The sequence below is a fragment of the Cydia splendana genome, chromosome 13 (assembly GCF_910591565.1).
Source record: "Cydia splendana chromosome 13, ilCydSple1.2, whole genome shotgun sequence".
NCBI lineage: Eukaryota > Metazoa > Arthropoda > Insecta > Lepidoptera > Tortricidae > Cydia > Cydia splendana.
Genome location: NC_085972.1, coordinates 13,366,275 through 13,388,108, shown reverse-complemented (window position 1 = coordinate 13,388,108; position 21,834 = coordinate 13,366,275). Strand labels below are relative to the sequence as shown.

General features: G+C 39.2%; 1 protein-coding gene across 4 annotated transcripts in view; it reads right to left on the bottom strand.

Moving 5' to 3' along the window:
- Positions 1-21,834, bottom strand: part of LOC134796132 (serine/threonine-protein kinase unc-51) — a 48,145-nt gene continuing 26,311 nt past the window's right edge. Inside the window, exons 4-17 of one of the 4 annotated variants that reach the window (XM_063768100.1) lie at positions 21,437-21,510; positions 20,939-21,099; positions 19,957-20,093; positions 19,078-19,170; positions 16,907-17,038; positions 11,687-11,853; positions 7,291-7,401; positions 5,737-5,848; positions 4,176-4,336; positions 2,674-2,791; positions 1,726-1,854; positions 1,185-1,303; positions 705-843; positions 1-251 (exon numbers count right to left, since the gene is read on the bottom strand). In XM_063768100.1, coding sequence (XP_063624170.1) covers positions 166-251; positions 705-843; positions 1,185-1,303; positions 1,726-1,854; positions 2,674-2,791; positions 4,176-4,336; positions 5,737-5,848; positions 7,291-7,401; positions 11,687-11,853; positions 16,907-17,038; positions 19,078-19,170; positions 19,957-20,093; positions 20,939-21,099; positions 21,437-21,510 — 1,739 coding nt within the window. In that variant the 3' untranslated portion in view covers positions 1-165. Of the gene's footprint in view, positions 252-704; positions 844-1,184; positions 1,304-1,725; positions 1,855-2,673; positions 2,792-4,175; positions 4,337-5,736; positions 5,849-7,290; positions 7,402-11,686; positions 11,854-16,906; positions 17,042-19,077; positions 19,171-19,952; positions 20,094-20,938; positions 21,100-21,436; positions 21,511-21,834 lie in introns of all 4 variants that reach the window. The other 3 variants (XM_063768103.1, XM_063768101.1, XM_063768102.1) reach the window with 3 other exon arrangements.

The following is a 21,834-nucleotide window of genomic DNA, read 5'->3' as shown; positions in this document are numbered from 1 at the left end:
TACATCGATCGTTAATTGATATTTATTCACTTATTCCCATATACTTTGTTTTATTCATAATTTTCTCACTGTGAGTCTGTCGACAACAAAATAAAATCACTTCTCTTTTTGCGTCGCTTACGCTTACTATTAGGGTACTATATAGGTCGCCGGTCGCGTATTGCATTATGAGACCCCGGCCTCCAGCTTCACGTCCATGATCTTGCGCGGCCCCTTCAGGCAGTTCAGCCGCCTCTGCACCGCGTCTCGGTCTGTAACACATGCATCATACATTGTCGGGATACAACTTTGAACTTGTGACTTTGAAGTATAGGTACCGGTATCATGGGATATATCGATTTAAGGTTGGAGTACACCTAAAAGTTCTCACCGGACCGGCACCGGACCGGCGCCGCCTCAACTCATCCGTTCGCCGGTAACTAAGTGTTAACCATTCCTAAGCACGTAGCGGTAGCGACTCAACACCTCGAAGATGTAGGGCGGTTACGGCTGGGTGACTGCGCAGGCGGTAAGCGCGCCGACGGCGAGACGCAAACGCATGGACAGTTTTAAGCTCAGTCACTGCAAGTTGTGAACGCACCGCTTATCTTGTGCCGGTAAAGTGTCCGTTACAGTATGTAGTTTTCTACAAAGAATATTGAGCGGGACGGGTTGAGGCGGTGTCGAGCTTTTAGTTGTGCGGCGACGCCTATAATTATACGTACACTTGGAGAGCGTGGTGCGGTGGTGCGGGTGGAGGGGGTGGCGCTGCACGAGCGAGTGCAGCAGCACCTGCGCGGACATGTAGCGCCGCTCGCACTCCTTCATGTCGCCGAACAGCTCCTCGATGGCCGCCATCTGACACTGCACACAACATACACGAAACTGACAAAACTTGCTACATATTACTTTCTGATTTAGACGTACTAATTCATTTAGCACGTTCTATCTTTGTTTTATTTTCATGACAGCTCTTTGATTTTTACGCGGTTATCAATCAAATTTATGCGGATTTACATTCCGTTCCGGTGTGACAGCGCTATGCCGTATAAGGCGACGTCACGCACGCCGTAGCCTTCTAACTGTGGGCAGGTGAAGCGGTATATCGCGGTTTTGTTTAGCACAAGGCTCCGAAAGTTGAAATAAAGTCAATATTATTTGAGCAAAGGTAAGTAAAATTAGAAGACATAGTTGAAACAACATACCAGTTCGATGGCGTGCTCGTAGAGTATTTTATCACAGACTGCGGGGGTGACGCCCGCCTCGTGGAGTCGCCGCGACTCGTTCACGATCCATTTGTACTTTCCGTTCATCAGGGAGACCACTGAAACGAAACAATGTTTCACTAAATTATTGTCCTAACAAGGGTATTTTTAGCAGCATAAATAAGATAGTATGAAACTATGTAGCGGGTCTGCAAAGTTTTAAAAAGATGGACTGAACGCAGTGTATATCATGTGATTCGCGTATTTTAAAGAGCCAAAAATGTTGCAATCTGATTGTTTTTATTTTAAATTAGGTGTAAGTCGTAGGTTGTTAAATACTGGTATAGCGTAAAATCCATCCGCCGCCTGATGTTTCGCGAGGCAGGTGTTCGGTCGAGACGTGTCTCGCTGGGTCCGCGGCATATTTTTCACGTCACGCGGTAAACGTTTAAGGCGCCTTCGCCTTGTCTAGACGTAACTCCGTCTTAGTCGGCAGACGGCTGGGTGGAGCGAGACAGGACAGACAGCGGTGAGTACCCACCGTTGCGCACTTGCGGCGTGGGCTGCAGCGTGCGCTCGCGGTAGTGCGCGGCGGCCAGGCGCAGCCCCGCCGCCAGCGCCTGCATGGCCTGCACCAGCAGCCCCAGCCGCACGCTCTCGTTGCAGCGCTCTGTAACGTCACACACACACACGTTATTCACGATGCTCATTCTTCTTTATGCCGGGGCGACACTAACGGGAGACGCCGTTGATTATCGCGATAATGGACGTTTTTCATACGGCGATATTGGGATTCTCGCGAAAATCAACGGCGTTTCCCGTTAGTGTGGCTCGGGCATTACACGACGATGACTGCCATCAAAGTTAGGGGATAGGTCCGCCCCACACTGCACTGTAGGTTTAGCACAAGAACGTCGCGCGCGTCTCTCTCTCGCGCGTGAGATAGACTACCCGTCCGTTTTGACGAGATCCGAGATACTGTCACGACGCTCTTGTGCTAAGCCTCCTGGTACTAGAAATAACGATTTCTTCACAAACTACTTGTGTACTGGGCACTGCGTTCATTTGTAAATACGACGTGAACTAGTAACAGATTTACCCCCTTATTCATAAAACTTTACGAGCCTGATTTAGTTAAATTATGTTTTATCCCTTTCTTACAAATACGTAAGTCAAAATGACCGATAAGGGGCTGTCCATAAATTACGTCATCGATTTTTGACGATTTTTGCCCCCCTCCCCCCCCCCCCATCATCCAAAATTCATGCTTCGAATGACCCCGTTTCCTCCTACGTCATGCTACTATCATCCAATGTCCAGACGCCCCCCCCCCCCTAATTTGAAATAACGTAATTTATGAATAGCCCCTAAGGACAAACGATTATTTCTAATTCAGGTTTGTAGCGCGTTTATGAATAAAAGGATTAGATTTCAACTAATTAGTAGTAGTAGTAGTTTAATAAGGCTATGGTCGGAGTGTGACACTGACCGTCGGAGGTGTCCATGAGCGCGGCGAGCGGCGCGCCGCAGGAGACGGCGAGGTCGGCCAGCAGCTCGCCCAGCATCAGCACGAAGTTCAGCTGCGAGAACACCTTGCTGTGCTCCTCCTGTGCGACATAACATGGAATCAGTTCATATCACATAAAGGCAAAACTTTTACAATAATTCGTATCGAAATATGAAGATTTTAGGTTGTCTTTATGAGATCTAGGTAAGTACTTTTTCCCACGCTTGCTTATCGGATATGTCCGATAGTTTAATCCAGAATCAAGAATTCATGCACAATACAAATAAGTTTATCCTCCTAAGGCCCAAGGTCCTAACTATAGTGCTACTTCAGTTCAATTAAATTTAACCCTTTTCCAGGCGTAGTGCACCTAGCGACCACATACTCGCCAATAGAATTTCAACCTTAGGAAGGTTCATATTCAATTGGTCTTTCGGGAAAAGTTACTTATCATTAAATGAATCATCAAAGCTGCATACATTTTAATATATATATATTTGCAATTTTTGGAAAAACCTTGTAGTTTGGTCCCTAAGCCCCAGGATTTTCCCTTCCAGGGCGACCCCGGTAGTGTAACGGTGCGTGTAACGAAACGTTACACTATCAACCTTCATACTAATTCTGGCACCATACAAATTCTAAATTCCCTTTTGAAATTCAAATCCTATTCCAAATTCCATTCAATGATTTTTATTTTCAGTTCGATCACATACTCTGATCGATGAACATCATTTTAATCTAACAGACTGTACTTCCCAAGTTTTCTAAACACGAACGTTAAAGTGTGATTTTTATTAGTGAAACGTAAATATAATACATAAGTGCGTGCAGTTCAGTTTAGTGCTCGTTTTGTGCCCTGCACGCCCTCCAGATATAGATCTACATCATCACCAAGGCACATATTGTAAGTTATTTGATTTCTAACCTTCTAAGGCCCACTTGCACCATTCCACTAACCCGGGGTTGACCGGCTAAACCTGGAGTTACCATGGTTACCGATACAATTTAACACTGGGTTAACGATTTAACCGCTTATCCCCGGGTTAGTGGGATGGTGCAAGTGGGCCTAAGTGAATTACGAAAGTGTTTTTATACATACCTATCCGTTAACACGTAACCTGTATTGTTACAGGTGCCTTTTTATTTAAATAATAAATACCCACTCGCCCTGGTTCCTGCTTTTGATTTACCAACATCCCCGTGAGGCTCCTCTACCTGCCCCCTCACACTGGCAGGGTGTTTTGTTTGAGGGAACAGTTGTATTTCTTTTGTTTCGTAAAATTTTAAATACAATTAAAAATCAACTCTATTTCCTGCACCATAGGTTCAAATTTCAGTGGCAAATTTTGGATTTTTCATTTGTTTGGCGGGGCCTTAGGAGGATATGGTAACTCTTCGTGTAGCATACGGGGACAAGTGGGTCTCGTATTCCTGTTCTCGGAAGTGTACACGCACACACACACGTACAATAAGCGTGTACTCACGGCCAGGATGGTCTCCTCCTGCAGGTTGGGTATGTAGACGGGAGGGTCGTGCATGTTGTGCATCTTGAGGCCGCGCAGCAGCGCGTCGGGCAGCGTGGCCGCGCGCTTTGGCGACGCCTCGCCCGACCCCTTCAGCGCCAGCGGCACCGGCGGTGATGAGCCTGCACATAGACACATACCGGTTATAATTTTGCTTGCCAAATATTTATTCGAAATATTTACCGGGGATCAACACGGTGGTCGTCATAAAAATCCTGAAATTTCCTATTCGAGGAATAGTGCACAACGCTTACACCGCGCTTAACACATAGTAAGACGCGGAACGGTGTTTTTACCCCTCGCTTCCCTACTCCTAACCCAACAACATTCGACCGTCGGCGCGTCCATTTCAGTTCACTTTTATATGTACAAAATTATTCTCTTTATTTATTTTTCGTCTTAAGTTAGGTTTGTTATAATATGAATATAAAAGTAAAATATAAAAACACTTACAAAACAATAAAAAATACATATAAACACATTATAAAAAACCTAACCTAGGGTGCCGCCGGCAGCGGAGCTTGGCCCAAGCTGCCGGTGGTCAGGGCCGCAGAGTGAGGAACCGACGTACTATACGCGCCGTGTCCAATATTACCGCCTTCTGCATCTGACCCTTGATCCAACCACCCAGCGAGAGTCTCTCTAGGTGTTGGTCGAGACTCTTCGCTATGAGACCGTTCGCTGACACAACTATCGGAACAATGATCGTCGAGTCAACATCCCACATGGCGGTAATCTCGTGAGCTAAGTCTAGGTACTTGCTGGACTTGTCCTTCTCGGCCTTCACGAGATTCTCATCATGGGGGATGGTGACGTCGGCGAGCACGGCCCGGCGCTGCGATCGGTCTATCAGCACGATGTCAGGCTTATTGGCGACAATAGTCCTGTCAGTGATGATAGATCGATCCCAATAGAGCGTGGCACGACCATTCTCGAGAACAGGCGCAGGTAAGTACTTGTAGTACGGTACTTCGCGGTCCACAAGGCCGTATAGAAGAGCAAGTTGCTGGTGAATAATCCTGGCTACGAGATTATGTCTGTGCAAGTACTCACCGTTAGCAAGATGAGAACAACCGGAAATGATATGCCTGAGTGACTCTCCGGGACGGCGGCATGCCCGACAAATGTCGACCGTACCGTCCTTCAGGATATATTTCCGATAGTTGTTCGTCATCATCACTTCGTCCGCAATTGCACAGGCAAAACCCTCGGTTTCTCCGAAGAGGTCCCCGAATCGTAACCAGTTCACCGACGCGAGCAGGTCCACATCGGGTCCCGTGAGGGCCTTGTAGAACCGCCCGTGTAGCGCCTTACTCTCCCATGCCGCCTTGCGATCCGCAGTACTTAGTACCACAGGTTTGCGCCAGTTCTCGTTTGCCAAGGAGAGCGGCGTGAGGTTCCTGTCTACTGCCACCACATCACGATGCATCCCACACTCGTTGTTAAGGAAATAATTCCTGAGATTGTACACCTCGCAAATTATTATGTATATGTAAAATACAGTGTCGTATGGTACACTTACCGGATCTGCGCAGCGGGCTGTTGTTGGTGGGCGACACCTGCCACAGCGACGGCGGCGGCGAGCTGCCCGACGCGCTGCGCCGCCGCGTCGACAGCGGCGTGCCCATCGTGAACTGCAACACAATATGGAATTTAAACACAAACTCAATTAAACTCAATTTCCCGTGGCCCGTATACTGTTTCTTTTCGACAATCCATTTCAATGATATTAATTGGCTCTGCTCCCGCACTAGTTACGTCGACGTCAAGTTTGCGGAAATCATGATGCATAAGTACCCCATTCTGTGATGTTTTCCTTATGCACCCTTTAGATTTTAATTCAGTATTTATAATCGTGTAAGATTTTATAAACCAGCTATTCCAAAGCTTAAACGTACGTTTCAGCTTTGATGTAGAAAACTACTAACAAGTCTCATCAGCTACGTTTTATGAAACGTGAGATTTTATTAAAATTATCTATAGTAAACTTGCCTATTATACATAAAGCTAAGTAGGTACATATATTATGGACAATCCATGGGTCATATAATCATATTGCATGTATCCATTATCCTCAACGGCACCGATTATGTCGTTTCTAAATAACCTAGGGGAAATTTTGTCGCACTATTATCTAGGAATGGAAAGTAACCTACCGGGCAGCCGCGTGGGAAACATAACACTATCGCGAAATAAACATTGAAAATGCAAATCGACTGTAAAGTTGCGTAGTTGTCGGTAACTATAATGAGTCATACACGTGGCGTTGCGTAATATCATAGATACTGTGTTACGGAAGTGAACTTTATACTAAGAAATGTTATTAGCAAGAAAACAAGCGCTTTCAGTTTTCCAACTACATCTTGTTATACATATACATATCATCATAATTAATAAAAACTATCATGTTACATAGTTACAAGATATGTATCAAAATCAAATATATACTATACAGGCTTTGACCTCTCTTTGCTTATCTTATCAAATTATATAGTTGATTAATAAAAAGAGTAGTAAAACATTTTTTTAACGTAGTAACAAAAAGAGTGCTATAGGGGGACTCCTCTATAGGCGTATGATAACCTCCATCAAAATATACATATAGTATCATCAAATAATAAGTGTGAATCGAAATAATCATTCAGTTTCGATCATAGACGAGACGACAGCAAAAAAACATTTATTTAAAAGCAAAGCAAAATCTTTTATTTAAAATTTAAGTCAGGCAACAAGGCCCATGTTACATATATATTTTATAAACTTAAAAACTAAACACTATTTATGCGACAAAACGGCGTGGCTCCGTGGAATCGGCTGTTCTTGCGTCGGATTTGGCAGTTTGGCCCGGAACCTCCGAAACACGACACCCTTCGGCCAGAAGTCGGCGCACTCGATGGTCCCCTGCAGCGGTCGCGGCACGCGCACCACAAAAGAGTTGAAGTGCACGTAGTGGCGCGATCGAAGCTGGAACACCCTCAGCGTGTAGCCGGTCTTCTGACACCGGTCTTCGGTCTTCTGGTCATTCGACGTTAATATATGTATGACCCTAACACATAAATAAAAATAGGGTACTTACAGTGGGCGGGGAGAGAGATCCGATGGGGTTGGTGGGGTTCCTTGAGTGGTTGGAGCGCAGCATTGAGATCGGCTGCGAGCGCTGGATGCTCGCGGTGGACGGCGTCGGGTTCTGAAAGATACATGGTACATTAGGTATAAAATGTAATATCTGGGAGCGCGAGCTTTGTTCGGAAAAAGTATAAAAACTCAAAAATGAGCGTTTTCCCAGGGATAAGACCTAGCTAGAGCTAGTTCGATTTTTCGTCCCCGAAAACCCCCTTAAAGCAATTTTCATCGAAATCGTTAGAGCCGTTTCCGAGATCCCCGAAATATAAATATATATACAAGAATTGCTCGTTTAAAGGTATTAGAATTGTTATTTTATGAAAGCAATGGAATTTCCTCAAACCACGCGTTGTTTAAAAGGTACTAAAAAGTGTATTAAAATTCATAATATTAGACAACACGTTTCTTATGACTTTGAAACTCGTGAGCTATAACCAACAATATATTTGTGTGTAAAAAAATTCAGCATATATATTCTTTTGTAGCGATGTTTATGATTCCACAGTAGCTCACTTCAATTACGTATGAATGTGTTAGAATATTGTTATTCTATGTACAAATTGTATTACGTATAAAACTGACCTGTTTCTCTTTGACGTTCAATGTTGGTAATATATTACACTATTTAAACACTTAACACAACATTACGTGAATTTTACAGAATTTGCTATTTATGTGGGTAGGTACGATACGAAACCACCGTTGACAAGAGAAACAGTAAGTCTGTTAGCTTACTACTTACTTAAATTTGTAAACTACTTTGAAGTAATTATATTTTGAATTAATATTACTGATTAATAATTATGTATAACGGAGTTTATTGAAAATATATTCTAATAGTTTTATTCTGCATAATTCGATAAATGGACGAGGTACATGAGAAACTACTTCTGTGACGTCACTTATCGAATGACAAGTGGCATGATCAACCAGTTGCCAGGTAGAAATGGGTATAAAAGGGACCGACCGATCCATTATTCCTCATTCTGCATTCACCAATCATTCTGATTCTGCATTCTGCCTTGCCCTGCGGCACTGAGTTAATCATCGCCAAAGGAATATTGAAAGTTAAGTAAATACTGTGTTGGTAATTATTGTAATAATTATGTACCTACTTGATTAATTAGATGGATTAATTAATTAATAATTAATTAAATAATCTCTTACTGAATTATAAACTAATAGTGGTTGTATATATTAGTTGTTGATGATAAGGTGAATAAATTGTATTATTCAATTTAATAAAACAGTTTTATTTTCAATTACGTCTGTTTATTATTTTATTTATCTTGCTTAAAACTTAAATAGTATCCAGTTATTGATTTAGCAGTTTTACATAATTGTGAATCAAGGTAAATAAATAACATCCTGACAAGTTTTACCTTGAAAGTTAATATTGACTATCAAATTTTGAGTTTTTAATTTTGAAATATTTAAAAAAAATTATTCATTTATCTAACATCAGAAGTGGGATTGTATCCAGTTACACTACATATATACTTATATAATTTCAGACGAATTTGGAAGCTGTGTGAAGCCTTCTGAAAGCTGTCTCCGGTGCTCGCAGAAGAGACAAGGACATCGCTTTGCCCACCTTTAACCCGCTACAAGCGACAGTGGAGCAGAGTCCTGGTGTACCACGAAGCTATGGTCAAGTAGAAAGATGTGTAGCAACTGTAATTAATATGTTTAACACAATGTGCAATGATACGTCAGATTGGCCGAACGATCGTTATGTTATGTAGGTAAATATTATGTTACTCTATATTTGAATAGTTAATATTTATTGGTCAAAATCACTTAAAAGTGATTGATTAAAGTTATTCATTGATTGATTATTTTTTATTGGATTTGTAGCGATGAAGTTGAACACTTTCGCTGGTCGGCCTTTCATTTGGTGTTTTTCTGTCTCACTAGCAGCGAGTGAATGAGATTGACATGTCTAGATGATTGGCAAAGTGTTGAGTTAGTTAAAGCACTCCGCTGGTCGGCCATTTGTTTGGTGTTTGTTCATTTCATTAGCAGCGGGTGAATGGGACAAACATGTCTAGATATCTGGCAAGTGGTCAAAGTTAATATTATTTTAATCAATCACTATCCTATGATTATGCTGTGGTGTTTTTTTTTATTATTATTAAGATTATTGATGAATTGTGTACTTCGAGAACGAAGTATACGTCAGTATGGCCGTGTTAGAATATTGTTATTCTATGTACAAATTGTATTACGTATAAAACTGACCTGTTTCTCTTTGACGTTCAATGTTGGTAATATATTACACTATTTAAACACTTAACACAACATTACGTGAATTTTACAGAATTTGCTATTTATGTGGGTAGGTACGATACGAAACCACCGTTGACAAGAGAAACAGTAAGTCTGTTAGCTTACTACTTACTTAAATTTGTAAACTACTTTGAAGTAATTATATTTTGAATTAATATTACTGATTAATAATTATGTATAACGGAGTTTATTGAAAATATATTCTAATAGTTTTATTCTGCATAATTCGATAAATGGACGAGGTACATGAGAAACTACTTCTGTGACGTCACTTATCGAATGACAAGTGGCATGATCAACCAGTTGCCAGGTAGAAATGGGTATAAAAGGGACCGACCGATCCATTATTCCTCATTCTGCATTCACCAATCATTCTGATTCTGCATTCTGCCTTGCCCTGCAGCACTGAGTTAATCATCGCCAAAGGAATATTGAAAGTTAAGTAAATACTGTGTTGGTAATTATTGTAATAATTATGTACCTACTTGATTAATTAGATGGATTAATTAATTAATAATTAATTAAATAATCTCTTACTGAATTATAAACTAATAGTGGTTGTATATATTAGTTGTTGATGATAAGGTGAATAAATTGTATTATTCAATTTAATAAAACAGTTTTATTTTCAATTACGTCTGTTTATTATTTTATTTATCTTGCTTAAAACTTAAATAGTATCCAGTTATTGATTTAGCAGTTTTACATAATTGTGAATCAAGGTAAATAAATAACATCCTGACAAGTTTTACCTTGAAAGTTAATATTGACTATCAAATTTTGAGTTTTTAATTTTGAAATATTTAAAAAAAATTATTCATTTATCTAACAAATGCATTAAAAAAACTATGTTAGGTTCATTTGTATACTGTTACGGTTGGCTTCTCTGACGCTTGGTCAATTAGCTTTTCGCTTGCTGTAATCCGACATTGATACAAATTGGCAACAAACGCTACAATTGGCAACATTTACATTACATTTTCATCTGTTCAATTACTGTCAACATACTGTCGTTGTAGAAATAGGTACGTAATTTGTTTTCTCCGCGATAATGCCAAAGATAAGTGACCGGTTGACATGTTTTCGAACGGCAAGGGTAATGACAAGAGAAAGGTTTGTGACCCAGAAATGATTAGTGTAAAGAGTAACAACAAGATTATCTGTGTGTCGCGAAATTTCAAATGTTTCGAATGGCTTATTATGTATTACTCTTTCCTAAAGTTACGGTTAAGTTATATTTACTAAAAAAAAAAACAATCTAAGCTTTGCAAATATCTACAGTAGCGTCTGACGTAAAATGAGACATAATAAGTGCCTTCTTCTCCTTCTTATATAATATAATGTGTAAGAAGGCACTTATCATGTTTTACTTATTATATTGTATTCGGATTGTATTGTATAAGTGGGAGTTGTGGGTAATAGTTATTTGTTTTACAAGGGGGCAAAGTTGTTGTTTAGCCGCTCGTGCTAATATTGATACTCGAGCAAGCGAAAGATTACAAAATTGAACCACGAGCGGCTAAACAACAACTTTGCCCCCTTGAGCGTTGATGGAATCTTGAGCGTTGCGAGGGTTAAACAAAATTAGCCCCCGAGTGAAACACTAAATTTCTCACCACACCAACCCGAAGCAAATATTAAATGTAAAATATCAAACAAAATCAAATTCAAATGAATGTTATTAAATATTTATCATCCAAAATTATCATTTAAAAGTCAATTCTACCAGCAAACATAAGAAAACAACTCAAAATTTGCATTTGATTACTTTGCCTCACATGTGAATTACTGATAGCAAAGTGCAAATTTGCTATTAGTTTTTGAAGTGCAAAGCAAGCCTTTCCGAGCTGGTGTGGTGAAAAATAATTTAACACACGAACTAAAATATTTCTTATGTATGTACAGGTTACTGTCGGCCCCCGGCTGACAAAACTTTATCAGGGGTGAGCAAAGGGCTCTTAAGTAGAAATCATCAATTCCAGGAGTTCTATCTATAATATAAAAGCTCGCGAGTGTTGGTTGTCGATCTGTGATATACCTACCAGTATGATGGTAGTTACCTTAGCAGGCTGCGGCGGGTCCTGCTGCGGCGGCGCGGGCAGCGTGAGCGTGCGCGGGCGCGGCGCGGCCTCCGAGCCCGACGACGCGGAGCACTCGCCCGACCCGCTGTCCGCCTCCACCAGCACGAAGTCGTCCTCGCCCGCCCAGGTCGTGTCCGACGACTCGGCTGCGGACACAACTCACGTCAACACTAGTGCCCAGGTGCAGCTGGACATTATTGTCGTTTCACACATTGTATTCCGCGTCGATGGCTAAGATTAGGTTAGATAATAAATATAGATCTATCGTCGCAAAACGCTAAAACTTGAACGACACCGCCGAAACTACAGGCTAGGATGATAAATTAATAATGCATGCATAACTTTTTACTAAGGCATGAATCACATGCGTGACCGGCACAATATCGTTTTTTGTGCCATTATACAGGCGGCTAACATTGTCGATGACGATAGAATTAATTAAATACTGATTATACTACAGATTACCATTAGACAGTTGGTATACTCAGATAGCCTTAAGCATGGTATAATAAATAATATACTCCGCCTGGTACTCTCTTCCCGTCTTTTCGTGGTCACGTGACTGACACAAGCCTACGTCATCATGCGACAGCGCTATATCATAATATGCGATGTCTCATTTCATTTCATTTATTTATTCATAAACAATAATACAATTGTGTCTGAATGTTACATTATTATCTAAATAAATCATGCCTATTTACAAATATTTATTTACAATTTTACAATAATACCTAAAGTCATAATACATAATTGAGCCTATTATTAAAACTAATTAAAATACATATAGAACGATTAAATTACAATATGTCAAAAACCAATAAAATTTGTCCATAATTATTAACATTAAATAATAATATTTACTTAAATGAGAGGAGGCCTGTGCCCAGCAGTGGGACGTATATAGGCTGAAATGATGATGATGATTTACTTAAAACTGATCAACACTATAGTAATTTTTTTCCAACAAATATACTTTTAGCTTCGATTTGAATTTCTTATGACATGTTATAGATTTGAACTCGACAGGCAACTTATTAAACAACTTCACTGCTTGAACTCTGGCAGTGTGCGAGACCACCGCTAGTCGCGAGGCTGCAGTTACAGGAAAGTTTTTTGTTCTCGACTGTAGTCTCAATTCCATTTCAGACTGTGACTCATAACAATCCCGATGCTTCACGACGCTTGTCAAGAGAACTAAAATATAAAGAGACGGAGCTGTCAAAATCTTTAATTCTTTAAAGTGTTCGCGGCAAGATTCCCATTGCGGGATACGCACCATGGCGCGAATAGCTTTTTTTTGTGCAATAAAAGCGCGATCCATATTGTATTTATAGCTATTACCCCAGATCCTTATGCTATATCGAAGTTTGGACTCTATGAGAGCAAAATATACTAATTTTAACTGTTCCATAGTCAGTTCATTCCTAAGACTACGCAAAGCAAAACAACCCGAAGCGATTGAGTCTTCAACAGATTTTAATTCCTCTTTCCAATTTAATAAATTATCGATGTACACTCCAAGTATCTTTATATTGTCAACAGAGTTTATTATTTGATCCATTATTCTTATGTCTAGCCTCTCATTATTCCTAGAAGTAGTCTTGAACAGCATCGCGTAGGTTTTGTTGCTGTTTAGAACCAAACTGTTAGCCGTGAACCAGCGACAGCATGCCTCGATAACAAATGTTACTTTCTCGTTTAAGTCGTCAAGGTTTTTACCAGAAGTTACTACGCTACTGTCATCGGCAAATAAAACCAATTTTGCGTCAGGGATTTCGTTTTGCAAATATAATATTAAATCATTTACATAAACATTAAAGAATACGGGGTCAAGAATTGAACCTTGCGGGACTCCTTTCGTTATCTTAGTGTAACTAGATCTGTGTACCACCTCTGTAGAACTGTCATATATTTCTTTTATTTCCACGAACTGTCTCCTATTAGACAAATAAGACTTACATAAGTTTAAAACTTGTCCCCTGACTCCGTAAAATTCTAGCTTTTGAATCAATATTTCGTGATCAATAGTGTCAAAAGCAGCTTTTAAATCAAGAAAGACACCTGCTACTTTCAATTTTTGGTACAATTTACTTGTTATATCATCAATAAGAGTGTCCAAAGCTTCAGATGTTCCAACGCCAACTCGGTATGCGAATTGCCTGTTATCAAAATCCTATTGCACACAAACAAGATACTTAGAAAGTTTGTTTTTTATAACTTTCTCTAAAATCTTTGAGATTACTGGCAACAAAGAAATTGGCCTGTAGTTACTGGCATCTGATTTCTGACCCTTCTTGAGTAGTGGTAAAACTTTCGCGATTTTCAGTTGGTCAGGAAAAGTCCCACAGTCAAAGCATTGATTGCAAAAATGCGACAGTGGTTTTGCTAACTCAGATATACAAGTATTTATTACAGTTATAGGAATGTCATCATAACCACACGATGACATTTTTTCCATGTTGTCTACAATTTTCTTAATTTCAGATGGTGTGGTTTTCAAAGATTCTATATTACATTCGATTCGATTAGTGTTTGTCTTGAGGAGATTCATTGCTATTTGTATATCACCTACTACTTGAGTGTTTACCGAATTGAATTTGTTCGAAAATATTTTTGCAACTATAGAAATGTCGCGAACCGGAGTTCCACCCACTTTAAGCATTAACTTTTCCTTATTGTCAACTTTTTTTTTTGTTGGTGCGTTTATTGACAATTGTCCAAATACCCTTGGTGGAATTTTTAGCCTGACTTATTTCTCTCTGTACTGCTAACATTTTTGCTTTTCTTAAAACTCTATTGAACACTCTTATGTAGCAATTATAGCGCTATATAAAGTGGCAATGTTATTGTGACGTATGCTTGTGTCACTCTGGGAAGAGAAGACCATGTTTTATTAGACTATGGCCTTAAGCATCTTGGTCACTTCATCTTCAATATATCTAATGGCGACCTACAATAAAACCAGCTCAATACTAATGCTCCTAAAATAGGCGGCTGCCCACACAAGCATATTATATTGTATGTATAAGATATAAATATTTTATAGATAGACGGGCTATTTCTGCATAAATATGCAGCCTAAAACGTGCATTTAACGTTGAATTTCACTCGACTACGAGCGTACGCGCTGAGCGCACAGGTCACCTTCTAACAATTTTATTGATCGAGCGCCAAACAAACGAGTGAAGTAATCTGTGACTTTTGTGAGGAGCCTGCCCTAGACCCGTGTCCTACGACTACGACACCACTGTATGGTAATGAAGCCCGCTCGCAATCTAACAGCGCCAATGCCGACCACTTACACCACCAAATGAATAAATTAATAACTCGTGGTTTCATGTTAAATTAACATTGATTAGTCGTTTTGCGGCTGACGTAATAGAGAGTGTCATTTCGATGCTAGTTTATGCGTTACACTTTCTGTGCTAAGCACCGTAAACTAGCCTAGCGGGTTGTCTGCAACTAAAGAGTTGAGTTTATGTTATTACAAGATATAGCATAATTTAGTTAATTAAGTGATTAGCCTATAAGGCCCGAGATCTAGGTTCATATTCTAGTAACCTCACATCCGTCGCACAGGGTCTACTTGGTCGTAAGGTTACTAGGTAGGTATGTATATTATAATATGTTTAGGTACAATACAATGTTATTTTTAAGAATCAACAAATCGTGTATTCGATTAAAATTATAACTCTCAACTCAATTATTAGACTCAATAATGGCCGAACTCATTTGTATTATCTTATACATAAATATAACAAGAATTCCAAGATTACGTACAGGGAAATTATAAAGTGGCAAGTATTCAATTAATCTTCGACGAATTTGGATAAGCAGAAGGTCACACCTCGGAGTGAGCATGGCGCGGGCACGCCGCGGTCTCTTGCGCAGAACATTAAACTGCGACACCGTGCCATACAATTATTCATAATAATTTTCTAGTTTCAAGATGGTAAGCATACAATTAACATAATTTATGACAGTTACTTGATTTGATGTGTAATATATTAAAAGTGATTGTAACCATGCTCTCTAGTTTGTGTAAATTATATGTCGAACTCATATTTGTTAGTTAGGTTAGTTAATAAAAACGTTAATTATTTACGATTATAAGGGGTTTCCTGATTATTAATGTTATTAAAAGGGTAATAAAGAATACAATTAAGATTACATTATTTTTAATAACATGTTTTATCTAGAAATAAATGAAATAGTCAAAGCCCGGCGACCGGAGAATGGTCTATTAGTTGGTAATCATGTCAGAAACAATAAGTTACAATAATAATGTTGATATCGCCCCTTAGGGCAGGCTAGGGTTATCTGAATAAGTTGCTCGAACCTTAATACTTTTTTGCCGTTATCGTTTTCAAATATTATTGTATTAGGACCATTTTTAACACTAAAAAGAAGAGTCGATTTTCACTTTTGTTGGAAATATGATGACAAAGAGTATCAAATTATAAATAATAATTATGAAATAGAAAACAACATGAAGGTTGAGCATAAAATTAATATTTACCTAATAGTTTGAAAGATCATAAATAAAGTCATGACATGTATGACATTGCTGGTACCTAATCCTTTTGTCCGGACAACCATTCTAATGAATATGAGGCACTGTTTGTTTATAAGTTTTTTTTTCTTATAGTCTTGCGACTGATTGCAGATATTTTGCAGATATAAGAAAAAAAACGTTATTTTTTGATTCACGTCAGGAAATCTAACAGCTGTTAGTGCTTCTTAGAAGGGAACATGAGGAACATATCCAACAGAGATCTGGTAAGTTGTGTAACTAAGGATAAGTGTAGGGGATTAACATTAAGTCTAGTGAACAAGAGTTCGAAGAACCGTTGTTATCATTGGAAACGTTATAATGCATATAAGCTCTAATGATGGATGTTATGAATGCGAGCTCTCACTACACCACCTAGTTTTAGTAGAAACGTTTACATTTATCGCAGCGCAGGTTTGACCTCGTAGGCCACCGTTTAGTTACACACTATACATACGTATGTATTTACAATATATGAACTACATACACTAAGTCGACTCACAAGAGCTGTGATTTGTTCTTTAGAGATTCGGTTTTTGCAAATCAATTTATAATAGAAACATTGTCTAGTTCCAAATGATACCATGCATATATGATAACTTCTCTAGATATTCCTTACAGTAAAATAGGAGTCTATCACTTACCGGAGGACGTCGGCTTCTTAGTATTATGAGGTGCGAGTGTTTGCAGCTGCGGCGGCGGCGGCTGCAGCGCGCGCGGCGCGGGCGGCGTGCGCGCCGCGCCGCCCGCGCTCGCCGCCGGCGCGGATCCCGCCGCTGCTGAAACACAGCAAACGTGAGGATCTCTGATACTAGAGATGAGAAACTAAAAGTAAAACAACAGATGCCCTTTCCTTGAATAGCTTGATATGGATGAAATAACGTTTAAATATTGAATAATTTTACGGTTTAGACTCACTTGTTTTTAGTCACTCGCGCGACATTTTTCGGAGAGTCTAGGTCTCCTTTCCAACGTTTAAATAGTTTAAATCTCAAAGATGGAACTTCATATTGGTTATATCGTACAGCAAAACTAGACAACTCAGTATATTTTGTAGTAACTGCTAACAACCAAAGTTACCGCGTAATGTACGGAGCCATACAGCGTCATCAACATTAGCTATTAAATTCGAAGCACGAATTCGTCTTTAAACTTTAGACATCTAAAACAATGAATCTTTGTTACAGACACGCTGTAAGTAGTTTTTTTGAATTATTATTAGACGGCCCTAGACTACAGGACCAAGAAAAAAAGCTATATTATGACGCCACTAGGCGCAATCCTATCAAATAATCATCTTTATCAATATCTATTAATTTGCGTCATAGATTTATTCAGCATAGAAGTTCACTATCAGTACTAAATAATGTCGATGTAATTACATATACGCTGCATTGTCGCTCGGTTTTTTCTTCGAACTTGGCCAGACACTGCATTAGGTACTAGATTTCTGCACATAGGTATCTTAAGTAGGGATGAAACGTCCGTGGAGAGAATTAATAGAGCGTGTGTAAATGAGCCCGAATAGTTACCTATAATTTTTGAAGCAGCAATCAAATGCATTGAATTTCGTTGACGTCGATGTGCTAACATGCACAATGCACTTTACTAATAAATAAATCAACTAGGTATGAAATTAATAGATTTTCCAACTGTACATTAGTACCTTCTTAGTTAGTTGCAAGTTTGTATATTTGAGACGTCCAACTTTATTTTAGTTTTAATTTGCTATTTACATCAAGTTTTTTTAAATAAATGCTCTGTGAACTCGAGTTCATTGTACAAGTGACTTTGGCAAAAACAAACTAAGAATGTAATGTCATGCACAGAAGCAAAACTATGCGTCATGAATGAGGACGAGTTTCAGAAGCGCGTTCATGCTTAAAAAAACAATATGAAAATATAACTTTCGTAAAACCGTTCATTTTGCCCTGAAAGGTAATATTTCCACAATATTTTGCATTTATGGAAAAAAATTACGGTTCCAAGATACGGTGCCATCGTCTTAAAACATATGGTTAGTTTTGATCTTGTTAAGGACTTGACAATCCATTCACCCTCCAAAACAAAGTCAGGCGGTTTTACATAGGTTCTAACGAGTAAATACATAACATAATGAAAGTTTTGCTGTGGTAAAGTATGATATCATCAGTTAAATGTGTAAGTACAATGACGCGGCAGTGATAAGATAGGATCGATCGCGCACGTAAACACGCCAAACCCGCACCCCGTGCACACAGACCAAAGCTGATTCACGGCTGATTTAATCCCAGAGACCATAATTATTGCTAAAAAGTTTTAAAACATCATTTACCTTTATTGCCATTTCTTTGCATAGTCTAACCTCTAAAGCGCGCGGTTGTTTAATGCGATAAACGCATGGGTCACCGGAATGTAGGAAAAATGACAATGCGATTAGCGCTGCGTTTACCGCGTAATAAAATAATGTAGTGTCATTAGATGATCTGATGTAAAATGGCGTACGGCAAACGCGTTGCGTTTATCGCATAAAACAACCGCGCGTTTAATAGAGACGATTCTAACGACTCCAAACATGATAAGTTTATAATGTATATAGTTTAGGAGGTCCTATCCACGAGTCATCACCAACAAACCAGTTTAATGTGATGCTGATTGCCTATTTCTTAGCTTACACTAGATGCAGGCATATTGTATTTTTTATTTAACGAACGACTTACAAACACTACTTTGTCAAAAAAAGTATAATGGCAATCACCCCTAAAATGAATACGTCAAGATGAATTGCAACTTAGTCTCTGGTATTAAAAATCCGAGTGTGTTGGCAGACAAATACCCTGGCTGTCCAATGACTCCTCTAGGCAACACTCGCCCCCTGCCGGGGCCTCTAACTCGCTCTCCATTATGTCGGGCAGGTCCGAATCCAAACCTGAACAATATTCAGCACGTCACTCTACTGCCATAACAAGTTTATTTTAGAAATGTTTCGTGATATAGACGAATTAGCCCCACATATCCGCTAGTTGCACATAATGTGATAATTATATATTTACTACTTATATTTGATTTAAGTCTTCATCGGGTGGTGGCTTTGATATATTTTAAGTCTATAAATAGTACTTAAATAATAGTCGCCAACGTCATCAAGCTACACAAAACAACAAAATAAAATGAATGAATATAATAAGGCAAAAAAATATTTATAAGCTGCTATTTGTCACATGAATGGAGTAGGTACATGTCGCACGTTTGTGTGTGCGACAAATTTCGAAAGCATACCAATAAAACAATAGAGCGAGGATTAGTCATCGGCCGGCTTTATGTACGGTTTCCTCAGAATTATGCGATTTGTACGGCGGAGTAAAGCCGATCGTCTAACTAAAGCTACGAATGTACATATATCGATAGCGGTAACGGTAATGTCAGTAAATATTCGAACATGTATCAAAGACAGCATGTAGTAACATGAAATAAATAATAAGTAATGAAAGAATCTCTTTAATGCACAATGCACTTTAAAGAATCTCTTGAATTATTGTTTGGGAGAAAACGTTTGGTTGAACGTCGAAAACGAAAATATATTTTAGTTTGAAAAAAGTCTAATACTCATTTTTGTTTAGCGTTAAAACCGGTCTTATCAAGTGTCTTCCTTTATACAAGTTCTAATACCACTACCGCTACCGATGCGTTAGCTTAAAATGCTCGAGATACATACTCGTATAGGAGGTGGTCCTGGGTCGTTGGTGGAAGGGGTGGTTGAAGAAAGCTTCAAACGGCATGCGCTCGCGCGGGCTCCGTCGCAGCAGGCCGATCAGCAGGTTGCAGAGTTCTGGACTAGTGCCCGCGGGCATCCTATAAAAAATATCGCGTCAATATTGATCCTTACACGGTTGTCAATAAGACTGATTTCAGTTTGAACCTTAACGCCAGTAGCGTCTGATCGAAAATATGCATTTAGAAGGATAATGCTATGTAGAACTTTGTATCCAAAATAAATATTCATTGGTAGATTTCAGCAACCTTGGTTTTTCTTTACAATATCAACATAGCATAGGTATCAATTTAAATTCATACGATTCGGGCGTGACCTTGTTGACGACGGGTCGATATTGTTAAAAAAGTTTACAAAAAAGCTATAGGTATAACTCAGGATCCTATGCTGTTTTTTGTAGTTCAATTGCGTATGGCTAAATCGCCTTCAGCGATAAAAAAAAATTAAACTTAAACACTATCTTATGACGAAATCTTCCAACTGTCTGGCTGCCACGCCTAATTCCCTCTCCTTTCAAGGAAGATCATGAATCACAAGATCACCTATCTATACAAATGTAAAATGTATCCTATCATGTCGCTCACTTCTAAACTAAAGTACTAAAACCTAATATAATTAAATTAATTAAATTTTTAACTATCGTGGGCATTGTCTTTTAAGACTTAAGACTTAACATGCCTATTTCAGTTAAATTGCAACCCTCCTCTCGCTGAACTTTTAGCTTACTCGTACTTTAGTTCATTTGAATCCATCGTTTAGATATTCTAAGGCCCACTTGCACCATTCCACTAACCCGGGGTTAACCAGTTAAACCTGGAGTTACCATGGTTACCAGTTCAAATTGACACTAGGTTAACGGCTTAACCCTGGGTTAGAGGGATGGTGCAAGTGGCCCTAAGCGTGAAAAGTTGAAATCGTTTCTTACTTGGGTTGCAAATCGATGCTGTTTTCGTAGAAGGCCTTGAGTTCGTGGGGCGTGGTCGCCTGGAAGGGCGCCTTGCCCGTGAGGCACTGATACACGATGGTGCCCAGGCTCCACAGGTCCGCTTTGGCGTCGTATTTCAGCGACATTATCACTTCTGGCGCCTGTGGATTATGTTTCTACATTATTATCACACTCTATCACATCAGCTACTTTTATTTAAAACTAAACGATGCCAATAACTGACTTCTTTTGAATTATTATATTCTACTTCCCACTTCCCACTGGCCTCCAAATGCCTCCTCTGATTGTATACACGAGTGCTTGAGCTTTATTTCCCACGCTAGCCCAATGCGTGTTTCCAATACGCTACTGAATTTCTGTGTAAATGTATCAAGCAAGTTTTCTCACGATGTTTACCTTCATCGCAGAGTAACTGGTAAACCTCAAAATGATATTTAAAATATATGACGAGGTAGGTAGTAAAAGCATTGAAATTACCATGTACATCGGTGACCCGCAGAGCGTGACCGCCATGTTGCCTTCTTCTAAGAACCTCGCGAAGCCGAAGTCGGCTGTAAAGAAACTTGATTTGTGAACGGAGATCGTATTGAGATAAAACTACAACCTACAATAAGTTACCTAAGGCTAAGTCTAGAATTAGTTGACGGTGAAAGTCAGGCACTATGAAAGAGATTGGCAATTATAAAAAAACATGTGACTTCTGACTATACTGATTAAGCTACGTCCTAGTAGATAATTTGATAACGTATCTCAAGTATCGTGACAGATCGCGTTTAATTATATAAACTGAATGGTAATATTGATAAAGTTGGTAAAATAGTTTTAAAAGGTCTGTGGATCATTTGCAGACAAGGTCGTTTCGTATGAAATGCAGA